The 24,663-nt window shown below is 35.1% G+C and overlaps 1 protein-coding gene across 1 annotated transcript; it reads left to right on the top strand.

Annotated features, from left to right (window-relative positions):
* Positions 1-1,805: 1,805 nt before the first annotated feature.
* On the top strand, positions 1,806-21,487 carry LOC308350535 (phospholipid scramblase family member 5; the record flags this gene model as incomplete). The annotated part of the gene is made up of 8 exons (XM_080815915.1): positions 1,806-1,818; positions 7,062-7,225; positions 11,595-11,637; positions 12,890-13,110; positions 15,288-15,449; positions 17,405-17,566; positions 19,985-20,068; positions 20,150-21,487. 7 exons carry the CDS (start codon positions 1,806-1,808, stop codon positions 20,021-20,023), a joined length of 804 nt encoding a protein of 267 aa, XP_080672041.1. The 3' UTR covers positions 20,024-20,068; positions 20,150-21,487.
* Between the last annotated feature and the right edge of the window lie 3,176 nt (positions 21,488-24,663).

Below are 24,663 nucleotides of genomic sequence, written 5' to 3'. Positions count from 1 at the left end.
ATGTCCCAGAGGTCCATCAGGACGATTTGTGAGCCTCTCTTTGAGAAGGGCTGGGAAGCAGAAAGGAATGGAAGGAAGGGGAAACCTCAGGTTGGTATCTGCTGGGACTTTGGAAAGAAAAAACAGTGTCTGTGTTGTTTTGGGGAGGACAGAGAGAGAAAGAGTGAAGAAAGAAAAGGACAGTCCCTACACTACACCAGGTTAAGTGTCCTGGAAGTTCTCCCTTGCAGGTTAAATATTGAAAGATTCCAGGAGTCAGTCATATGGCCATATCCACATACATGGATGGTTGGCCTGTACAGGCCAAAATACATGTTTAATTCACTCAGATTCTCATTTCAAAATTGGTGCTCTGTGGAAAATCAAATTTAATTTGTCCATTATGGCCATAAATTAAAATACCAAGTTTGATAGTGTTAAAACAACTTAGTTTCTTCAGAATAATGTTTCTTTAAATGCCCATAAAAAATAGTAAGAAATCTAGGAAACATATAATTTAATTAAGATACTAATCATATTGGGGCACTTGGGTGGCTCAGTCAACTAAGCCTGCAACTCTTGATTTTGTCCCAGGTCATGATCCCTACGTCTTGAGACCTAGCCCCTCTCAGATGGAAGTCTGCTTGACAGTGTGCTTTCTCTCTCTCTCAAATAAATAAATAAATCTTTAACAAATAATTACATTTATTCACCTTTTCTGCAAAATGACAAGTCAGGTAATGGCAGTTCTTCAACCCCAAATACTTCAAAACAGCCACAACAATAAAAAGAAATATCTCTTTGCCAATAAGAACATAAACTTTTGGCTGTCAACAAGCTGTGAGGCTGACTACAATTTTTCATCATGCTCTATGGCTTATCAGGTCACTTAGCTATTTTTAGAAGTAGACAGTGTTACTTATAATGCAGCATATCTTGGAAGTTCAACCTTTGCAAATCATGCCATCCAGGGCAATTGTCTTGGAAGCAAAATCTCCATGGCTACCTGGTCACCTGTGTTTAGGAAGATGAGCTGTTGAGTCAAGGTGATAATGCTTTTTCTCCCCCCCCCCCCCCGCCCCCAGTATACAATGTAGTTAAATATCACCTGTATGTTTCCATTAACTTTGTGAGGTTATTGAAGGTTTGTATTTTCAGATGCCTCTGACTGAACAAATTCAATTAAAAATGAAATTATAGATTTATTTATTATAATCATAAGGAATAATTCTCTTCTTGCTTCTTTGCTTTTGGGGGAGAGAACATGAAGAAATCCTGAGAGAGAAATAATGTTAAAGTTCATTTTCAAAATATAAAATATTGTGTTTATAACTGTCAGAAACTTACAGAGGATGGAATAATGTATCATAGACTCTGGCCCAGGAGATTTCTAGAAACTAGAAAAATAGAATATTTCTGATATAATAGTGAAAGCAAGGGCATATATATATATATATATATATTCATTTGAAGAAATATTAAAAAAACAATAACTACATGAATACAAGACTCTTAAAATGAGTATTGCATATTTTCCTTTCCTCTTTTTATTATTTTCATATTGTTCCTTCAGACACCGAGAGTATGATGATTTGAGTAGCGTTTACCTTTGCTGATAGCTTCATCTCCCCCTGTTGTCCAAAGTGATAAAATACATCACTCCGGATACAGTAAGGCACTCGCTTCCTCTGTTATTTGTAAGCTGACATGAAGTAGACAGACACCTTCTGAAGTTTTTATGCATGCTGTGTTTTTTCTCCTTGCTGCAACAAGAAAAGCCTTTTCTTTTACCCAGCTGCCTTTGAAGAAGTGACTCGAACATCTTCATGGCCTCTAAAGGTAAGAGTAAATATAGTTAGCTAATAAATTTTTCCTTATTTATGACTAAAAGTACTCAGTTGTAGGGATTTTACAATCAGTGAGGTTGACACTTTGAAATCTGTCATTTATCAATTTTGAAGACTGGAATTTTTAACTTCAAGGAAAGTGTTCCATTAAATTAAAAAAGAAACACTATCTGATTGAAGGTAAAAGTTAAGATATAAACAATGTTTTAGTTATCATGAATATAAATCTAGTGAATTAATAAGAAAAGCTGCATAGCAGAATTTAGAAGGGCAGTATTTAATACCAAACACAAGGACAGGTTGATATTCCAAGTTTAAAGGGATTTGAAAAAAACTTTTCACACATAAGTTAAAAAGTGTTAAAGTACAGTTCGGTATTTTTAAATTCCCCATTTGTTATGATATAGCCACTTACAAAGAATTCAGTATGTGGTGTTGGTAAATTCTAATAATTTAATGAACAAGAAGTAAATATTACTGAGTTATGAAAAAAACTCCCCAAATTCTTTGACAGTAAATAATATATAAAAAAGCAAACAGAAAATAACTAATCTAAGTAAGCAGATTAATTGGGGACTTTGTTGGACAGGAAGCTGGGCATTTTTCCCTCAAATTCCTAAAACTGTATAAATATCATTAGTTCTGTCTTACTTTAAATAACTTCTTAAAAGACAAGAGATATGGTTGTTTTTGAAGGCAATAAGTTTCAATCTCACTAAAAACACTTGTGCAATTTATAAAAATGAGATTATAATGTGTTTCATTCCATTATCAGAACAAACCATTAAATTCTAGCCTGTAATAAAAAGTTTTAGCATGAAGAATTATGATTAGTATAATTGGCAGAAACCTTTTAACTTAATTACAAATAGGATAATAGAGTCCACCAAAAAAAATCCACCACTAAACTAAATTAATGAAGCTTTCAAAGAAGTACATATGCTTATTTGCTTTCTTTATCAAAACACACTTTGGGATGCTATTTAATATGGAACAAAGAAGGTAATCTTTTCATTTTCCTTCAACATTTAATGTACACCAGTCCCTGAGTATCACGGAGAAAGCTGAAACAAATTGTAAACTATAGACATGAAACAAAAAAATCATGAATTTTAATACATGTGCCTCATTTTTATATTTGAAAGCCAACAAAAAAAATCTTGACAAGCCTTTTCTTTCATTTAAGACTGACACCAACACTTAATCCGAAACACTTCTTCACTTTATAAGAGTTATAGCAACAACCGTAGCCTGTAAGGTAAAGAGTTGCAGAGTATGTGAAATATTTATAAGCTAGTTATACATTTTTAAAAGAGTAGATAGAAATTCAAAGCCAGATAGAAATTCAAAGGCGTTCCTTCTTTAACTGGTGGTCTGAGTCTTTGAAGAAACTTGTGACTGGAAAGCATAGTAAGATCAAAATATGATTAATCTACCAAAAAAAGCAGTGATGTTCAGTAATGATAAAAACTCACCACTAAACTTAGAGGCAAAACTTCAGGTGGAAAACTAATACTCCTGCAACCTACTCAAATTATTTAGCACATGAAGTGGGCAGAACATCTGTTAGAGACTCTATTCTATTTAAAGGAAATGAAAACAAAGCTGCCTTTTGAATTAGAAATCTGGTTTGAGAGGGCAAATCAGATTATCATCAATTATTTACCTAAAACATTTTGGTAGACAGTTTTCTTCAAATATGTTGCAGGACCTTATTCATAACATCATGAAAGTCTTCTGGCTCACGAATGATAGTGGCAATTATTATTTCCCAGGGAATACAGAGTCATTGGATATTTCACACATTTTGTGGGCAGTTGAATCAGCACCACTAAACCAGAGCACAGTCTGAATACTGGATGCCATTAGAAGTGAAGAAACACTTGTGTGGTCTGAAGTCCCCTGATTTAGTATAAATAAACACAACTGAAGAACAAGTTGGTCCCAAATTTTAAGTTTGAGAAAGACGGGAGTTTCCAGGATGATCTAAACTGAACAGAAGCCATCTTTTTTTTTTTTTTTAATTTTATTTATTTATTTGACAGACAGAAATCACAAGTAGGCAGAGAGGCAGGCAGAGAGAGAGGGGGAGGCAGGCTCCCTGCTGAGCAGAGAGCCCGATGTGGGGCTTGATTCCAGGACCCTGAGATCACAACCCGAGCTGAAGGCAGAGGCTTAACCCACTGAGCCACCCAGGCACCCCAGAAGCCATCTTTAAAAGTTGTTCCAATATGAACTGAAGTCTCAGAAAAGGAAGCAAGTGCTGTCACCATGGTGACAAGAGTTTCCGGCTGAGACTCCAGTCAGACTTTTGACATGATCTGCCCTGGGCCCCCAGTGCATCACTGCTTCTTGACCTGCTTTGAGGTCTAAGGACCCAAAGACCTGCGTCCAGAATGTAGAGCCACTTGCAAGACACTCAATAATCTGTATTTTGTCACAGCAGATATAGCTTACAAGATAGAGCTGAAGTAATTTGCTAATCTTTCTAACAACACAACTGACGAGAGAGAATCTAATGATCTTCTGCCAGCTATTATTAGATATCGATCCCTGTATGTGTTTTTTTTTTTTATTTGAAGGATAACATGCATACAGTCCACTGCATAAAGAGCATCAAACTTAAGTTCATGATTTTTTAAAACAAGGATGCGCTTGTGTAACCACCAACAAAATTACGATATAGAACATTTCTGGCATTTCATAAAGTCCCCTTTTTGGTCAACAGTCATACACCTTCACAGCCAGGATGAACTTCTATCCTAAATTTTATCATTAAGAACTGGTTTTCTCTAGATCATAAATTCGCCTCTATTTTTCTCTGAAAGTCAATGACAACTGTGCTTTTGGCACTAAGCTAAAGAAAGGATTGTTTGTTCCGTGTTACTATTTCCAGCTAACCTTGCCGTTTGGGTCCTCTCCCAAATTAGACATGGTGTTACACAGTCTTCCTCCCCAGTTTGCTGATGGAGGTTCCGTTCAGGGCACCTTCTCCACTTCTCCAAGAGGAGGAGTACTCGAGCGGCTATGCTTTTTGTCTGCCCAGATCTGAGAAGTTCAGGATGGGTCCTGTGGGACGGAGCAAACTGCTGATATTGGTGTGGAACTCTATTTTATTTATCTAGTTATTTATAACTAGTTATCTAGTTATTTATAGATTTACTTATTTATTTTAGAGAGAGAGAGCAAGGGGCGGGGGGCAGGCAGAGGGAGGGAGAGAGAGTCCTGAAGCAAACTCCCTCCTGAGCACAGAGACCCAACGTGGGGTTTGATCCCAAACCCTGAGATCATAGCACATGCAGAAGTGAAGAGACAGCAGCTTAACCAACTGAGCCACCCAAGCGCCCCTATATGGAGCTCTATTTTAATGAGGCCAAATGACAAGTTTTTTTCCCTATGGTCCTAACGCTAAAGCATGTCCAAATTCGAAATGTCACAGACCAATACAAACTTAAACACCTATCTTCATCCATTCCTACAACTTGAAGGTTAAATAAATAAATGAATCACCTGGCAATTGGTTCTCATTAACACTACATGTATACACAAACTTAATGAGCTGATTATTACTGCAAATGGTTTATGTCAATGTCCAAAGGACGATTACTTGGATGCCCATGTTCCTTCACCAGTTTGTTTTGGCTTTTTTTTTTTTTTCAATCCCTCTCCAAGAACTCATTCAGGCTATGCTTGAATTCTCTTAATAGTGGGGAATTTACTATCACCAAAGGAAACTCAGTCCTTTCTTCAAATTTATTTTTTAGAGATTTAAAAATTCTGAAAAATACACCCCCACAACTTACATGAATTCGGGAGAGATAAACCATTCTAATCTACTGTGAATTATATAGATGTCACTCCAACTTTAGTATAAGTACAATGAGAGTACTTACTCAAATCTGTGTGCAGCTGTTATAAACTTATCCTTATAGCAGACCATTTTTCTTGTTCTTCCCATTCATATGTCTTCAGAATAGTGTGAATTATTTGTTTTCATAATGGCCCCTCTAATATTTGAAAACACCTATCACAGATCTTGACCCATACCTACGCTCAATCTAAGACAGTATAGTGTTATCAAACTAAATGAATGCAACTGTGAGAACTCCAATAATTTATGGATTAATAAAGATGAGGAATAAAAACTCTGATAGTCTTTGAAAAAAATGGTATCTAATGAGGGAGAAATCTAAAAGGCAATCATGCAAAAAGAAAAAAGAAAAGTGATAGTAGAAAGGCAGGAATTTGTGATTTTTTTAAAAAAGAAGATTTTTCCACACATTATTACATCTTATGCATAATACTACAGTTTCCAGACTAATGCAGGATAAATAGCAAATATCTACATTTTAATCTAGCAGATAAGTGGAATTAGAACATTTTTATCTGGCAATAATATAGAAAACAGGTGATTTAAAATCAAAGCCAAACATTTTAGAATTCTGTAAATATTTTCTGTTTGGATGTTTTTATACAAAATACTGGGAAATCAAAGCTTCATTAGATATTATACTGCCCTTAAGCTCATAAATTAGTTTGAATGTTCTCCTCGTATGTAGAATTAACCCATTAGTTCTCAAAGTATATGGTCAGAGCAGCAGCATTAGCTCATCTGGGAACTTAAGAGACATGCACATTCTGAAGCCTCACTCCTGCCAACTCCTGAATCAGAAACTCTGGGGTGGGGCCCAGGAATCTGTCTTTTAACAAGACTTCCAGGTGGTTGTGGTAGAGCCTAAAGAGTAAGGACCACTGAATTAAACCTAGCCACAGCAGTAGGATTGATCAAAAGAGACAAAATATTCTCAGCAATTACAAGGTACCCTCATAGTATCTGAGGAAGGGAGAATACGCCTTGAAACTGGTAATTATGGTTCAAAACTGGTATCTATGTTTATCTTTTTATGAGTAGAGAACATCTAGTTCTTTTTACCATTTATTTTCCTTTTGGAGTTTATAATTTTTCAGCTCTTTGAACAGTTTAATGTGCTTTCAAAAATATATTTTTGTGGAATCATTTATTTTGCCCAAATTACCCAACATTTTCATACAACTTCTATCAGCTGTCTTCGCATTCCTTTTTCTCTGGCTTAGGGGTTAAGTGAAGGCAACAGTGAGTAGGGAAAATTCAGGAGATTATTGACCCTCTGAATTCAGAAGTAACAAGTACTATGAGAAAAACTCAATGAAATAGCCTAAATGTAAATATGGGCTGAGATTTTCATTCTCTTGCAGATGCGCAGAACCAAAGAAGTAGAGGTTTGCCTGGCTTTCTTCCTGGAGCTCCAGACCCTGACCACAATTTTCAGATCTCACTTCCCAACCCAGGGAACCAAGTGTGGCAGCCAGCAATCCCTCCACCAGGCAGTCTCCCTCCTGGTCTAGAATATTTAAGCCAGGTGTTTTTATCTCTTTATTTCTACACACGTTCACCCCTTAAAATGAATACAGACTTGGTTTCTTGCTTTTCAACCACAGTTGAAGAACTTCAACAAATCACTTACTGAAATGAGAAAAGCAGTATAAATTATGAAATTATGAAAAAAATTATCTCTATTATTTAGGAACAAATGTATTCTTTTTTATTCCCACTTCTATTATCCTTATTTATTTGGCAGAGTGATGACACTAAACATTTTTGATGGAGCTGTTTAGCACATTTATCCTCCTTCTGCTCATTGCTCAAGGTATAAGCAAATGTATCCTCAAGGAATTGTCTGACACATCTAGTCACCTACAGCTATTTAATTAAAGAATATTTATTGAGTACTTGCTATCATCAAGACATATAAAAAGCATAAAACCTAGGCCCTCTCACCTAAACATTCTGCAACCTAATCGGCATGCAAAAAATGTTGACAAAAAGTGCAAGGCTATGTACTAAAGCCAGATAAACACACCATCGTAATGTGTGCAGGTGCGTAGAGGAGAGAAAGGTTGTTAAGGATCTAAGTACACAGGAGAGACATCAGTAATGATCTGAGAACTCAGCGTCTTCAACTGAATCTCAAAAGGTAGCTATAAAGGCAAGGGAAAGCAAATTACCAAGTTAACACCATTGTCTTTGATACTGTTGCATCTCCAGGCTGACTTGCTTAAAAGATTATATTAGTATTAGATATAGTCATTGGAGGGTGAGGAGTGATTCAATCCTTATAATAAATCAATCAAGAAATACCATCGTCTGAATTATGTGGCACATAAAGAGCCATATAAATATATAGATATAGATAGAGATATAGATATTTGTTGCTTTTGTATTTTATCCTGCAAAAGATTAGAAATACACTAATATTGAGATGTCAGCACATCTGCTGCTATTTTCAGCTTCTTTGGCATTCTTTCAAACTATAAAGTCTATCTCCTTTATCAAAATCAAATCTCTGTGTTAATTCCCTTAAGGTACAAGAGATTTCTGTTATGCCTGATAGGGTTTAAGCTGCAAGCAGCATATGTTCCTGGGAAAATGTTTATAATTGCAGATGCCTTCTCCAGAAACCCACTGGCAGACAAATGTACTTCAGAGACTGGAGAGCTCAGGGAGATATGTAAAAGAGCTGGAAAAGCTAACCTACCATCTTCCATCTGCAGAAAGGATCAGCTGTAATAGCTGACTAGAGTTGATTAACTGCTGCAAGCTGTTTGGGAATGTTGTCAGACAAGGTTTTGCCAAGTATAAAAGTGATATACCAGTGCCAGAGGGCTGAGGTTTGATGATCACATATGGTCATCACATATTCTTCTTCCATCCATGAATGATGACACACCCGGAGCCAGATGCTTGACATGAATACATTTCTTTTTTTACATTCCATAAATAGAGATATGAACCCATTGGCTTCAGTTCTAAAATGAAGTCAATTTTCCAGACATATACCTTTGGTAATCTTTTTCAGAAAATAAAAATAGGCCACAAATTGGTGAATAGTTTATTTCAAAGGGAGAGGTAATTTATTCACCTTATTCTAAAAGAACACTTGCTTACTTTAAAGCAGTGTACTTATAACAGGATAAATGAGCATTTTGAATGTTTTATACCACAAGTCTGTAAGATATATATATATATATATATAATGAATTTTCTGTTAAATTTTATCTAAAAACCATAAGAATGAAATAAAATCATGCGTATTTGAAAATAGTATATCCTTCAATAAACAGGAAATATTAAAAAATACAAAAAAATCCTTCTAAATTAAAAAAATCAAAGTTAAAATGTAAAAACTCATTTATTTGCCTTTAATCAAGTCCATCCAATGACTAATGAAAATCTTGTTTCCATTAACAATTTGAAAATAAAATTTCAGGTATGTATATAAACAAAAATACATATATACATATGTATATATGTACATGTATATATATGTAAATATGTATGCAATATACATATATATGAATGTATATGTGTGTATATTTGTGTGTGTGTATTTACACCATTCATATAGAGCTAAACCTAAGAATAAACTAGAGATTCTCTCTCTGGATTAACATATTCATAATAGTCAATATCATTTTATCCTATTAGTGTCAAATGATAATTATTAGAATTTAGTCACCTACCTGTGGGTAGGAGTAGTGAGTTAAATTCTACAAAGACACATGTGTAGATCCAATTTATTTTGAAGTACATATATTTAATGGAATCACTGATACCTGTAAACCTGATAAATTATACATGAGAATTTATTCTTAAGCTATATATCCAAAGCTTTCATTAGATTTTCACTCTATGGTTTTCATACTTCAGTGCTTTACTTGCCCTGATATTTCAATATATGATCCAATCTGTCTAAAGTTGCCAACAATTCCTAGCCCATCATTTAATAGCCAAGGATGGAAAGGACTCATTTGGACCATAGTTTAGAAGTGCCCAGGACTACTTAAAGGAAACTATGAGAACAAAACAAGACCCTCAAATCCAGGGGCTTTGCTCACAGAGATAGATCAAATCAAATATTATCACAAAGATTGGGGCATGTAAAAGGGTAGACAAACTAGGAAGAAAAGGTACTCAGAAGTTCCACAATATCACTTAAGAATTGTTTATCCCAGTTCCTAAGATTAGTTTAGTGATGCCAATACAAACAACTACAGAGTAGAAAGCATATCAAAATGGGTGGCAGGCAGTAAGATCTGTGTCTGAATCCCTGCCCAACAATTTTACAAGTTCTGCGATCCTGGGCCAACTACTTACTCCCTCTGGGATTGTTTCTTCATGGATAAAATGTAATGATATCTACCTCTCTGAGTTTTTATGAGGATTAAATCAAACACTATATCAAAATATCTACCACAGTGACCACCTCCTGGTAGCCACTAAATAAACAACTGCTATTATTAAAAAGCAGAGGGGTACGACTTTCCTTTCCAATGTGCAGTGGATCTCAATTGATAGTCTCTAAATTTCAAGACTAAAACTCAATCGATGCCACTAACATTAAAGTTCTTGGATTCAAACTTTAGTCTTGCCCCCATCATTCTTCTCCATACCTAAGTTACCTCTAACGGACCCAACACTAAATAATCGTGGATATCCTTTTTGACTTTTCTCTTCTCTCAACTCTCCACTTGCCTCAAAAGAGAACAGAACAATAATACACTACAAAAGACTGATTCTAATATTCAAAAATTGCCATTATTGTTAAAATAGGTTTTAGAACCTCTTAAATCATAAATTATTTATGGAAAATATTTTTTGTGAACCTTAAAAAAAAAAGGCTACATGAGCTCATTTAAGGATAAGATTTAAATAGAGGATGAAGCATTAGTTTTACCTGCACCTCAGGATATACAAGGAGAATATAGGAAGTAATGTAACTTCAGATTTTCTGGGTTTATGATGCCCAATCAATGCCAAATATTACTAATGACATTTCAGTTAAATGGTTACCAGGGAGTTTATTAATGTTAAGGGAGAATAAAGTAAAATTCAGAGGCAAAATACAACATGAAGTGTTGGAGAAGACAATAGTCTTCATGGTTCATGAATTTATCTTAGCGAAAAATAAAATTCATTCCAAGAACATATTTTAATATTTCCTTTAAATATTTGCATTGTATACTTTTAAATATAGCCATTTCTTAATTATCTATGGTTACTTTATCTCTGTAAGCTAACTTCATTTTTAATTACATAAAGCAGATTTTATTATGTCAGCTGTTAGTGGCAAAACTTATTCTGCTTAAATGGAGATTGTGTAGGCATCAATAGGATTTCTCGTGGTTGTTTTTTTTTCTCATCCGGAGGAAGGTATGAGTGAGAACAATTTATAGAAGGATCTCTCTCAGCTTTAACAAAGACATTTTATTTCTGTGAGGAATGAGTTGAGAGTGAAAGAGGATTTAGGCAGGGTGGAGAGGGGAGGCCACACGTTCAGACCATTGCTTAAAAAAATGAGTTTAAAAAAATGAGTTTAAAAAACTTTTAGGCATTATTATTTAGAGACTGTTTAAAAATCTTCAAGTATTATTTCCAACAGTTACTCTTTTATCCTTTTATCACAGAAGAACACAGAGTTAACTGCAGTTCTTATTCTTATTCTGGGCAATTCTGCCTTGGGATTTTCAGAGCTCTTGTAATTTTTTTATTTTTACTTGAATACAAAAGATACCTTTTTCGTTATAAAATGTGAGCTGTTTCAACCACTTCCTAATGGAGAACATGAAAATTACAGAATTTCATGTGGTGAATAGGTTGATAGTAATATCTCCAAAGGGTTTCAAAGTGTGATGTAATGCTTTTTATTTCCTTTATGTCATTCTTTACAGTTAGACCTGATAATTATACACCAGCAGGTGGAGCTTCTTGGAAGTAAGTATATTACATTCTATACTTATTAAAACTGTTAAAAATATTTTAGGCTTCAGAAATTTTGTTACATTTAAATACATCATAAACAATAAAGTTAAATGTTGATAAAATTAAATAAAAAAGAACAGTAGGTCTACTTTTTAAAATAAATATTGGAAAGCAAATTGTTAGTCTGATACAGATAAACATAAAAGCATAAAACTCTCCAAGTCTTTAGTAATATTGTTAACAGGGATCTAACATTATTTTTATTTTAAAATAATAAAAGATGTTTGATCATTTCCATGCTTGTTAATAATGTATTTTTTTTAGTAATTTCAGAAATGGAAATCAAGCTTGAAACTAAATAACAAAAACCCATTCTAGGGGCGCCTGGGTGGCTCAGTGGGTTAAAGCCTCTGCCTTCAGCTCAGGTCATGATCCCAGAGTCCTGGGATCGAGCCCCGCATGGGGCTCTCTGCTCAGCGGGGAGCCTGTTTCCTCCTCTCTCTCTCTCTGCCTGTCTCTCTGCCTACTTGTGATCTCTGTCTGTCCAATAAATAACTTAAAAAAAAAAAAAAACCATTCTACTCCTGGAACTAATATTACACTGCATGTTAACTAACTGGAATTTAAATAAAAATTTGAAATAAAACCATAAATAAAAAATAAATAAATAAATAAATAAATAACAGAAACCCATCTAACAAAATTCAATGTTTTATCATTGAATCAGTGATTCATCAAATGGCTTGTTATTTAACAATACACAGATTTACAATGATGACTAACCAAATACAAATTGCTTGAGTATTTTTTATTCTTAATATTCTATACATATCTAAAATATGTCAAAATTGTAATAAGCAGATGGCAGGATGGCACGCAGCTGTAGATATATAGCCAAATAGATCCTAAAACAAAACCATTACTATGCTGTGAGTTGTCCCAGTAAATTCCACAGCAATGATAGAAGGATTATTTCAGGATTCGATTCTTTTCAGACTTGCTTCTTCAGTTGAAAAGCGGCACTATGTGTTCCAAGTAGGTCATATATCTGGAATCAAAATTTAATCATTGCACAGCTTTGTTCTCAGTACTTTGATTTCCATAGCTAAGCCCTCAAATTTTAGAGCATGGAAGTAGATTTGCATGAAGAAGTTACCGTATACTTAATAATTAGTCAGTGACTCCGTTTTCTTTTCTTTACTTATTTAAAGATTTGATACTAGGCAATAGCATTGTTTTGATGAATTATTTTTTCCTCCCTTAGTGATACTTGGCACTGAGACTTCCAACAAATACGAGATTAAAAACAGCCTGGGACAAAGAATTTACTTTGCAGTGGAGGAAAGCGTCTGCTTTAATCGTACCTTCTGTTCCACGCTGCGGTCTTGCACTCTGAGGATCACGGATAACTCAGGTCGGGAGGTGATTACAGTAAACAGGCCTTTGAGGTGTAACAGCTGCTGGTGCCCTTGCTACCTGCAAGAGGTTAGTCATGGGCTGGGCGTGTACTTTTATTTTTCTACATTTGAAAAGATTAACAATTATTTAATAAATGGCACCCATCTGGAGCCATGAGGCAATTCACCTCGGGATTGTTTGATTTAGTAAGTTGCTCCTTTAGGAGCAGAATAGCTTAAGGATTTGGTGATTCACTAGCTTCTTTTTGTTTTGCTTTGTTTTCTTTCCAACCAAAAACTCTAGTGGCTTCTGGTGAATGGGAAAAGACAGCTAATGTGTCATGTAAATAGGACACATCCTCTTGAATCTCTATTAGGCACATAATTATAATATCTATGAGATCCACCATTAAGCAAATCTACCCTTTGCATTCTCTGACTATAGCAAAGCTCAGAAAGGGCTGAGTAATATTAAACCCTTCCAAGGTGTTCTCTTGGTTAGGTATTACTTTTCATACAGAATCTCCCATCCCATTCATCCATTTATGACAAACTTCGAACGGGAACAAAAACTATGTTATTGTTCTGAAGGGAATCATTTAATTATTTTAATATATAATAGATTTTCATCATTATCTAATAGAGCTACAATAATAACTTTCACTGACATAATGCAGTTAAGTCAATATGGAACATTCACTTACCTTAATCTCTTTGATATCATAACATCTGTATGAGCTAGAAAAAAATACGTTTTACTCTCCACATTTAGGAACTGAGAAAACTGGGGCTTAGACATTGGAAGTAACTTACACATCCATGAAATATCATGAGTGGGGCTTGATCCATTGTCCTTATTCAAACCCCAGTTTCTCAAAAAAAAAGTAAAAAAAAAAACCAGTTTTTCTACTGACGACCTATGTTTAACTACTCTACTTGGCATGATGAGAAATAAATATCAATATGAATGGGGTTAATTGAGGAAGTTTCTAGCAATACATATTGAAGCTAATTCTCCAACTATTTATAGGCAGTTGCCTGGTTAAGTGATAAAATGGAGAAGGTAGTCATACATGGAGTCCAAATCTTCGTCCTCCTACTGAGGATATTTAAGATTTAATATGCTCTAAGATGGTATGGTCAGTATAATATATCTGTTTGAAAGTTTCTGATAATTAATGTTTTATTTTATAGTAGCCCAATGTCACATAAATGAAAAGATGCACCTTGATACCCATTAATAATTTTTAAAAATGTGGTCAAAAGCAAACCAGTTATTTTAAAAATGACCCCAGAACAAATCTATATAATTCTTTCTTTTCAGTGTTTTTTTTTAATTTAAGTATAATTGACACACAATGTTACATTACCGTCAGCTGTACAACTTAGTGATTTAACCAGTAGATCTACATAATTCTAAGCACTCTTTGAAACCACCTCTGGTGATCCAAGAACACTAAAAGCATACACATAAGACTATGAACTTAATAAATTTAAAAAAGACAAAAGGTAAACAGATTATGAGTTGGTTTGATTTAAAAGCAAACAATTTTCCTTATTTTTACCCACCTCTAGTTTATTTCACAATGGATTTGATTTGACTACATAAATATGTTGAAGTACAATATGATGAAAAATAAAGAAATTAAGGAAATGAAGGTAATGGGGTAAAATACTAAAGTCTGAAAATGCAATTGTTAGTCTGTAACGCTTTGGAAGAAGTGAAACAGAAATCAAACTGGTATGTAAACCGGTACCTTCACAAGAAGCATTTGTTTTTAATTGAACACAGAGAAGCTTGAAGTTGACAGCCTGAAGGGTAAACAATCATGAATAGCTAATAATTGGTAAGTGAGGGATAAAAATAGATGTGTGTTGTGGCAACACAGGAGAGGGAGTAGATTGGAAATACCTCATGGGAAACAGCTTCAGTGCCTGACCAACTGCCACACTCAGAACAAAAATGGCAAAGCCAGCGTCCAGGGTCAGAAGACAATTCTGGGATAGGTTCTCTTCAGGGAAGAAAGATTAAAGACATGGACCTTCAGTGAATAATGCCAAGCATATCTGCAGAGTGAATTTCTTTGTTTCTATAAAATAATGGAAAAAAAATCCACTGCTGTGTTTCCTTATAGCAGATATTCAGAATAGTTTGTAGAATACAAAAATAATTTTATAAAAGTTACTGTTTAGAAGTAAATTGACATTTTAAAATTAAAATACAATAACCCTAGAAAAATCTTATTTTATTATTATCTCTTACAGTTAGAAATCCAAGCCCCTCCTGGTACTATAGTTGGTTATGTTGCACAGAAGTGGGACCCCTTTCTGCCTAAATTCACAATCCAAAATGCAAACAAAGAAGATATTTTGAAGATTGTTGGTCCTTGTGCACCATGTGGCTGTTTTGGTGATGTGGATTTTGAGGTATGAATGACAGAATGAAGGATGTTTTCACTTAGGTCCTGATTTTTTGCAACATAATTCAATTTTAAGATATTCAAATCCTGAAATATCTCTGAAATAAATTTAGAAGAAATATACTTGTGAAATAATGTAATAAGCCCATATTCTACATGCCAATAATAACTCATAATTTCAGAGATATTAAGAATTTTTTTAAAAAACATGCTAAAACTTTTTGATGTGTGTGGAATTACAGCACCCATGGTACAAAGCAAATACATATAGTTTAGAATCACCCTAAATTATATCTTCTTTCCTGTAGCTCTGGAAGTTACATATCCCAGTTCAGATCTCATCTAAAAAGCACCTTCCATTAAAATATCACTAATTTAGAAGCTATGGCCGGAAGACCTGCTAACTTCATTTTGTAAAATAATCTACACTTACATAAACATAATTTTGTAAATGTAATGTTAAAAAAGCAATAGGAAGTTGCAAATTTGGTTGTAAGAATATGAACTATCTTAACTGCCTTTCCTAGTAATACATTTTAGGTAAAGCAGATTGAATTTAAAGGGTATATTTGCTATTCATTCCTTTTTTCTTTACATATTCATGTATATCCCATCTAGGACGTTCAGTTTGAGGGACTTCAGGGAACACTGTTCACCCAGAATATGATGTAAATTCTGCAAAGTGAGCTGTTCTAACTCCACTCTACTCTAAAAGGACTTGGCATGACTCTCCTAAGACTAAGGATAGGCTCCTCATTCAGTGGGGAGTCTGCTTGTCCCTTTCTCTTTCCCTCCCCGTGCTCTCTCTCTCTCTCAAATGAAAAAACAAACAAACAAAAAAACTAAAGGATAAAAATGTGCCCTATGATTAAGACTTGAAAATTTTAGTATTGGGACACATGGGTGGCTCAGTCAGTTAAGCATCTGCCTTTTGCTCAGGTCCTGATCCCAGGGTCCTAGGATCAAGCCCCACATTGAGCCTGAGCCCATGTCAGGCTCCCTGCTCAGTGGAGAATCTGCTTCTCTCTCTCCCTCTGCCCCTCCCAATGCTCGTGTTATCCCTCACTCTCATACTCTCTCCCTCAAAAATAAATCAAATATTTTTTTTTAAATTTTAAAAAAGTTTTAGTATTTGTAGTAATGAATGTCCTAAGTAACTTTCTCTATTTTATATCTTCTCTCGCCATACAGGAAGTGAAAGTTTATACTGAATCACTTTCAGCCTTTGCATGAGAATCAGGGCAAGCAAAATAGTTGATAAAGTTTAATTGTAGATGCCTTCTAGCTGAGAAGGACTATAGATTTTTGATGTCAAACTGCATTTCCTGTGTGATATATTTGCCCAGAGAATTTTTCTTTTTTAGTGAAAAATAGGACTTGGAGTTAGTAATAAAGGAATGACCTGGTAAATATTTAGTATAATATAAAAATGAGATTAAGCAATGGCTGATAATATTTAAGTATGTTAGTAGTTATAAAATCTTAGCAATAAAAATTTAAAAGTTTACAAATTATACCTAGAAGTTTCTTCTAAAAATCTTATCTAAAATCTTTAGTAAAAATACTTTCTTTTTTTTTTTTTAATAATTGAAGAATTCAGGTTTGAAATCTGGACCTCAGGTAATGGAATTACCTTCAAGGTTAGACCATGTAATTGAGTCTATGTACCTGCTGCCATCTTGTGGTAGCCTGGCCTCAATTATTTGCAGCTATTATATTCTCAATCTGCATACAAAAAGAAAAAAAAAGGAATTAGGATGAATTAGACAAGTGTCAGAAAAGCAATATTCCTGAAGAGTGAACTATAAAGTTAAGTCTACAAACTTTATGCTTATATAAAGGAATGAATGCCATGGAATTGTCACTGATGATAAATAAAATAATTCATCTCTCTCTTGAAGCAAACATACTTAAAACCATTTGTTTCGCTTAGATTTAACATCTCTTATTTTCTTTTCAAAGGTGAAGACAATTAATGAAAAGCTTACAATTGGGAAGATTTCGAAATACTGGTCAGGTTTTGTAAATGATGTCTTCACCAATGCTGACAACTTCGGAATTCACGTTCCTGCAGATCTAGATGTAACAGTCAAAGCGGCGATGATAGGTGCTTGTTTTCTCTTTGTAAGTATGGTCTTAAAGAGTATGAGTGATTTATTTCCCTTTTCTTGTTAATCAGTATGGAGCCAATCTCATTGTACACAGCATCACTTTACCCCCAAGGAGGATTATGCATAGAAGGCTACTTTGGGACCAAGTCTTCAGAAGTCAGAATTCAGGCATTTCTAATAGGCAGCCCTTCTCCACTGGCCCTCATACACCCTCTCCCTCAAGAACTGGTGCCCTGTTACATCCTACTCATCATTTCTTCAAAACCTTAGTTACCCTTCTCTTTTGATTTCAATTTAGATTTTTCACTCATTTTCGCTTTCACTGAAAAATATGTAATTAGCACATTATTTATCCAGAGTAAAGTTCAGGACTGTTTCATTGTTTAACAATGAATTAAGTGACATTCAGAATGTGAAAAGTACACCTGTCTTGCCCTTCCAATATGAACATGGACACATGGATTCAGTGGGGTGAGTTAATATGTATCAGCTTCCATTATTACAAAGATATTATGTCTTTGTCCCTTTTTTTCTAACTTAAAACTCCATTAAAAATATTTTCTTCTTGGTGTGGGGATTAGTGATAGGAGAACAGAAATCAAGTGATACCTGTGCCAAATGCTCGGCCATCTCCTGTTCATGATTTTTCCTCTAATATCTCCCTCATCGCATATCATTGTCAATGCTCTGCAAAAAGTCATGGCATTTTAAAATAAACCTACATTCTTTCTCTCATATTTTGTTGTTCTTCAGGGTTTTAGGATCCTAAATCTTAAGGTTATGTTAATGTGTGCTGTTGTGGAGGAAAAAATGGCTTTATCTACTCAGCTTTTTCTAAAGACACTTGGGAAATAGATTAACTAAAAATAATTCCCTAGTGACATTGCTGATAGATACTTAGAGTTTAATACAGAATATATATTTTTCCAGAAATTTAACTTATTGGTTCCCTATCACTGGTAGAAGGTAGAATTCATATATGTGTAGTGCTAGGTTTTTATACTTACTAAGTAGTCACTTACCCTCAATTCCCATTTGCATCTATAAAGCTAACCAGTTCCAGTCTTGCCTGTGACCTAATATTACTTCCATTCCTATTCTCCTCTATATCCACGTGACAGGGTTTTAAATTTTCCATTTCCTGCTCACCTTTCCCATTTTTTTGGTAAGATTTTATTTATTTATTTGACACAGAGAGAGAGAGAGAGAGAGAGAGAGGAGTACACAAGCAGGAGGAGCAGTAGAGGGAAAGGGAGAAGCAGGATCCCCACAGAGCAGGGGGAGCCCAATGTGGGACTCCATCCCAGGACCCTGGGATCATGACCTGAGCTGAAGGCAGTTGCCCAACCAACTGAGCCACCCAGGCGCTCATCACCTTTCCCATTTTTGATCATTCAGCACTGCAACTACAATCCCTCCAAACATGCATGCACACAGATGCGCACGCACACACACGGCTCTTTTCCCAAAACCTTAATTTGGCCTTTCTGATTAAGCTCTGCACTTAATGTTTATATTTAAAAAACAGATCATCTTTAATCTGCCCTACCCACTTATATTATCTAACAGGCTGGCAGTAAAAATGTACTATCAACAATTTGCTATGCACTATAAATTGGAGAAGCTCTGATTCAGATAACAGCCCAGTCATCAAAAAAATAAATTTTTAACTCCATTGTTTCAGGGAGAAGTATACTTACTGAGAATATTGAATGTTCCCAGACATTTCTTTTTTCCCCCTTTTTTGGGGGGGTGCAATATAGCTTTTAAAACAATTTCTCACATGTATTTCCAAGATAAATTACTTACTTCTACATATAATTTGATAGGAAGAATTATATTTTTAATTTTTAAATTCTGTCCCCATTTTGTTACCTTGTGCTGACAGAGAGATCTTTGGAAAACTGCTGATGAGAGAATATTCACTGATCCAAACAGCAAAATTCACAAGTACTAACCTAATGTTTGGTCTCCTCTAGTTTGATGCTAGCATTCCATAACACATAGTTCTAACTACCCCTTCTCAAAATCCTCCTGTTACAGTTTTCAGTACTTCTGAGATGACTATCTAGTTACTAACCACATAGTCCATGATGATGTATGTAATACTTGCTCAAAAGTCAGTGTCTGTTGCAACTTCCTGCACTGACACAATGCCCTGCAAAGCCTGCACTGTCTTGATCCCCCAAGATTTTGACTGATGATACCCTGTTGATTCAGATAAGATTTCCAAGTAGCTTGTATTCTGAAAACTAGAAAGTATCCTTGAGCTTAAAACTTTTTGATTTTCCTCCTACTGCTAAATCACATGTTGCTGCAACACCTCTGGGAAACATAATTGCTTTATATAATCAAAGCTTACATGTGAGACTCCAGGTCTTAACTATTGCCTTTCTGTAAATGTACTCATATCCACTTTATTTATTTGTAGGATTTTATGTTCTTTGAACATTCACTGGCTGGATTATAACAAGCAAGATGACAAAAACAATAAAATATGCAAAAATATATTTCAGTAAGTAAACTTTAAATGATCTCTTTCCCTTTGAAGATGTCTATATTTGACGCTGTCTAACTCTTTTTCATTTTCTTCTAGAAATCCCTTGGGCTCTGGATTTCATTTCTAAATGGTTTGCGTATTTGCTTTTTTTTGGTAACAAATGTTAATTATTACTTATTAAAGCATAATGTAATGAAGCAATTATCTGGTTGTATATGCATGATAGCTAACGACAAGATTACTGGGCTGAGCACAGGGTTGCTTTGAGAGATTGTCATTCTTCTTTTTAATCCTTTTGAAGTTATCGCATGGGTAAGCATGAAAGATGAGAACTAAGGCTTGCAGCATCACTGACGAAAATTCAATGTTTAGAGAACACTTTGAAGTTTTGCTGGTACTAAGGCTGGTTACTAATCAAAAGGACTGGATTTCTAAAATATTTTTTCATAAGCAGGCTTTTGACTTTGTTTATTAATCTTATTGTAGTGAGACATTTTTATTTTATATCAGAAAAGCTGAAAGTTGGATAAGTAATATGCTTAAAGATGAGGAGGAAGACAGATGAAATCAATTTGTTCTAGTGGTAAGGAACTAATATTTCCAAAAGGAAGCCAATATTTACAAATCAAAGTATGCTGTAAACACATATGCACACTGGAGATTTAAATAAGCATATAAAGAGACTTCTCAGTTAGCAAAAGCAGTGATACAGAGCAGGAACTTTATCTATTTACAGTGAGTTCAGTCAAGAAAGGGATGTAAGGCTCTGAAAAATGCACAATTCTGTGACTTAAAAATAAGCAAACAAAAACAAACAAATAAAACCTTAACACATGAGGCAAATGCAGAAGTCAGGGCATATAGTCAACTCAATTAATTAATGCCTTCTGCTTTAACGTTTTTGGAGTCCTCTAGAGAACTACATCTAGTTATCTGTTCATTCCAAAGCCCACACAAGAAGAAATTTTTAGAATTTCTTTTTAAGAATGATTATAGTTTTTCCCTTTCCAAAATGAGGAAACAGACTTGTTTTAAGCAAAGCAACATGTAGCCACTTGGACTCTAATTTAGAGTCATATAGATACTACCCAAATTTCTATCCACTTAGAAAGATGTTTAAAGAAACTACACGGCAATCCCCCACTTGGTTACAGAAATGTGTTCCAAGTATCTGTTACTAAGTTAATTGTTTGGAATTAGAAATCTCTCATCTAGAAACAACACTGTGTGTGTCAGTTAAGTTCCCAAGACAGCCAGCAAATAGCAATTTGGTCCTGGGGTCAGGGCTCTAGGTTGTAGAAGATGGAAAGGGAAAAAATCACCTTTTCTGAGAGCGCCCTTCATTGGCATGCTGAAACAAACTGTAAAAGGTTCACTAGTAGAGCAGAATAGTGTAATAAGAAAAAAAAAAATAGTTTAATAAGCACTGACACCAAAAAAAATAACTATGCTTCAAACCCAGTCTTTCTCTTGGTGGTCCCATCCATTCTTTCAGTGTCATGGGTAGGACCTGAGTGTTGGAACAGTACAGTCACAGAAGCAAATGGCGGTCCTGTGTGTGATAGACATTGTCTCGTGTCTAGCTTTGCTCTATGCTAGTCATGCATCTGTAAATTGGTCCTATAGTCTTTCTCAACCTCAGGTTTCCCATGTGCTACTTTGGAGAGCAGCAGTGACTGCAGTGATTCCTCTCCTTCCCCTTCATCTATTTTAACTAATGTTTAACTAATGTGTGTGTGACTTATTCATAACCACCTAAGGAAGTGTCATTTTTAAAGCTGATGCTTCTTAACTAATAAGATGGAGAAAAATAGCCAGCATTTTCTGAGGGCTTATTACAATGCTTCATATGAATTCCTGGTGGGGGAACAAAATGCAGTAAAAACAGAGGAAAACTGGGCAGTATGTGGAAGCCTGCCTGGCACCCTATCATTCCCCCTCCCCAAGTTTTCTCCTTAAAGATGAACCCGCGTTCATAGCTTCTTATACTTTTTATTTCTAAACTGAAAGATTTTTGTAATTTATGTCAAAACAGCAGCATTCAACATTCTCATGGTGGGGCAAAATAGGAGAAAAACACTACTTATAAATACTGCATTTTAACATGTCAAACATTTGGGTTTAAAAAAATATTGAAATGAATCCTAAATCAGTAACAAGTTTAAAGTGCCTACTTCTAACAAGACTCCCTAAAGATAAAAATCCTTCTTAGAATATAGCACTTATTTCAAAGTTGGCTGTATTATATATTATATAACAAAAACCTGCTGTAGTACTTTGCTCCTGAATTGCCCACTACAACAAATTAAGATCCATCCTGTCTCCTCTTCCTCATTAAAGGTGAAATTGATCTCTACATGTTTTCTGTGCTCTTTTTCTTTTTTCTTCCCCACCAAACACGAGTCCATGAGAGACTAGCAAGAATTTCACTCTTCAGTAATATTTTCAGGAAAAAAAAAATGTAGTTCTAGAATGAGGAGGGTCCTCTGTACATCACAGTTTTCTGGTTTACTACCTTCCCTTGGCCCCACTACCCTCTCAGAACACAGGCTCCAACCCTGTTTATTCTGAGATATACCAGGAAAGACATGGCAAGCTTCAAATGCTTTTCTTTCTTTCTTTCTTTCTTTCATTCATTCTTTCTTTCTTTCAAGTTAATAAATATCTACTGACCCCCTCCCACATGCCAAAAATATAGTACCACCTTCTTTGGTGGAGTTTATAGTTCAAAGAGATCATTATTAATCCAAAAATGGCATACACAAAGGTTAGTCTTAAAACATAAGTATTTACAGGAGATGGACAAGGTGCTAAGTAGGGCAGGGGTATTTGACTTGGTCATGTTGTGAGCAAGTAATGGGAGATTTAATATACAAAGAATAAGTGGAGTAGAAGGAAGAATGTGTTTGGCTTAGGTCCTAACATTTGCAAAAGTTCTGTGATGGGGGAGGAGGAGGACATGACAATCTCATGCGACTTGAAGAAGGCCAGTGACTGAAGTTTAGGTAATGGGGTGGAATATGGTACAAGACGAGGATGAATAGGGCCTGGGAGCCATGTTAAAGACTCTAGACTCTGTCTCATCAGCAAAGCGTCTGATGAAAGTTCATAAGAAAAGAGTTAGCTGATTAAACATTAGATTGGGGGGAGTGTAGGAAAGGATGCTCATGAACCAATGAGTAGGTTACTAAAGTAGTTTAGGTGATGGCTATTGGTAGCCAGGACATGTGGCACTCACATGAAGGAAAAGAAGTGAGCAGATTCAAGATATATTTAGGGGACAAAATCACCATTAATTGATACTGGGTGGAAATTGAAGATTTGAGGAAGAAAGGGGATTTCTAGCCTATACCACTTACTGACAGAGAGAAAACAAGAAGAGGATCTGGTTTGGGGATAAAGAGCAGATTTAAACATACTGATTTGGTCATTCCTTTAAGTCTTCCAAAAGGATATGTCAAATACGCCAGTGGGCATTTTTTCAGCTAGAGTATTTCTGAAGAGAGATGAGTATATAAGACATATATAGAGACCCACAGAGATCTGAATAATTATTGGTTTACTTCAAGGACACCCCTAAAAATATTTTAAAACATGCATGGTCAATGAGTGTATTCATTCTCTTATTAACTAATATTTTACAGAGTTCCTTCTATATACTAGGTGTTAAATTAGAGAGTGGAGATACTATGCTAAGTGGCAATTATTCCTACTCTAAAGATGCATTCAACAAATATTTATGATGCTGTTATTACGTACTAGGCATGACACCAGCATGAAGTTCCAGCCAACAAGGTGCCTGCCCTCTTGGAGCCTATATTCTAATACAGATGGACAATAAACCAATAGATAGCAAAAAATACCACATAATTGTAGGTGATTGTAAATACTGATAGAGGCCATCACTCAATATCTAAAACAATAAGGTGAATTTATTGCTTGCTTGAGCACGGGAGAGCTGAATTTATAAGATATAGCTTACAAGCAAAGGAGAAAGCTTACACAGGGTTTTGGAAAAGTGTGAGGTATAGAAGCTGGAGTGTTTCCTTTAGCTACAGAAATGTGTTTCCCAGAGTAAGACTGTTTCTGACTGGCTGACTCTCAAAAATGTTCACTGCACTAAAACTGTGGCTGATTACCTGATTTTTCAAAAGTAGATTGCAGGGAATGTTACTGAATTTTTTCATACATGTGTGCACTTTCGTAATCAATCACTGATTAAACAAGTTTAATACTGGTTTTGATTGTTACTCATTGCTATGATGAACAATCAGTTTTTTCATGAAGAAAAGTAATTCAGAATAAAGAAATAGACAAAAATGGAGCTACTGTTGCATTTGAGCAAAGAAAGGGGAAAAGAGCAGCAATTCATTAGAATATGTGGAAAAACAGAGTTCCCGGCAGAAGGAAAAGTGAGTTCAAGGACTCAGAGTCAAGAGCCTATAGGGCAACTTTGAGAAATCCAGGTAGCCTGTGCAACTAAGGTATGAGTGGCCAGGGGCTAGATCATACAAAGTCTTGCAAGGCAAGGTGTGGAAAAGGAATTAACAAAACTTGATTGGACATGAGATGTAAGGAGTATTAACAAATCAAGGATAAGTCCCCATTTC

The sequence above is a fragment of the Martes martes genome (assembly GCF_963455335.1).
Source record: "Martes martes genome assembly, chromosome: 1".
NCBI classification, from domain to species: domain Eukaryota; kingdom Metazoa; phylum Chordata; class Mammalia; order Carnivora; family Mustelidae; genus Martes; species Martes martes.
This window is presented reverse-complemented; position numbering and strand designations above follow the sequence as displayed.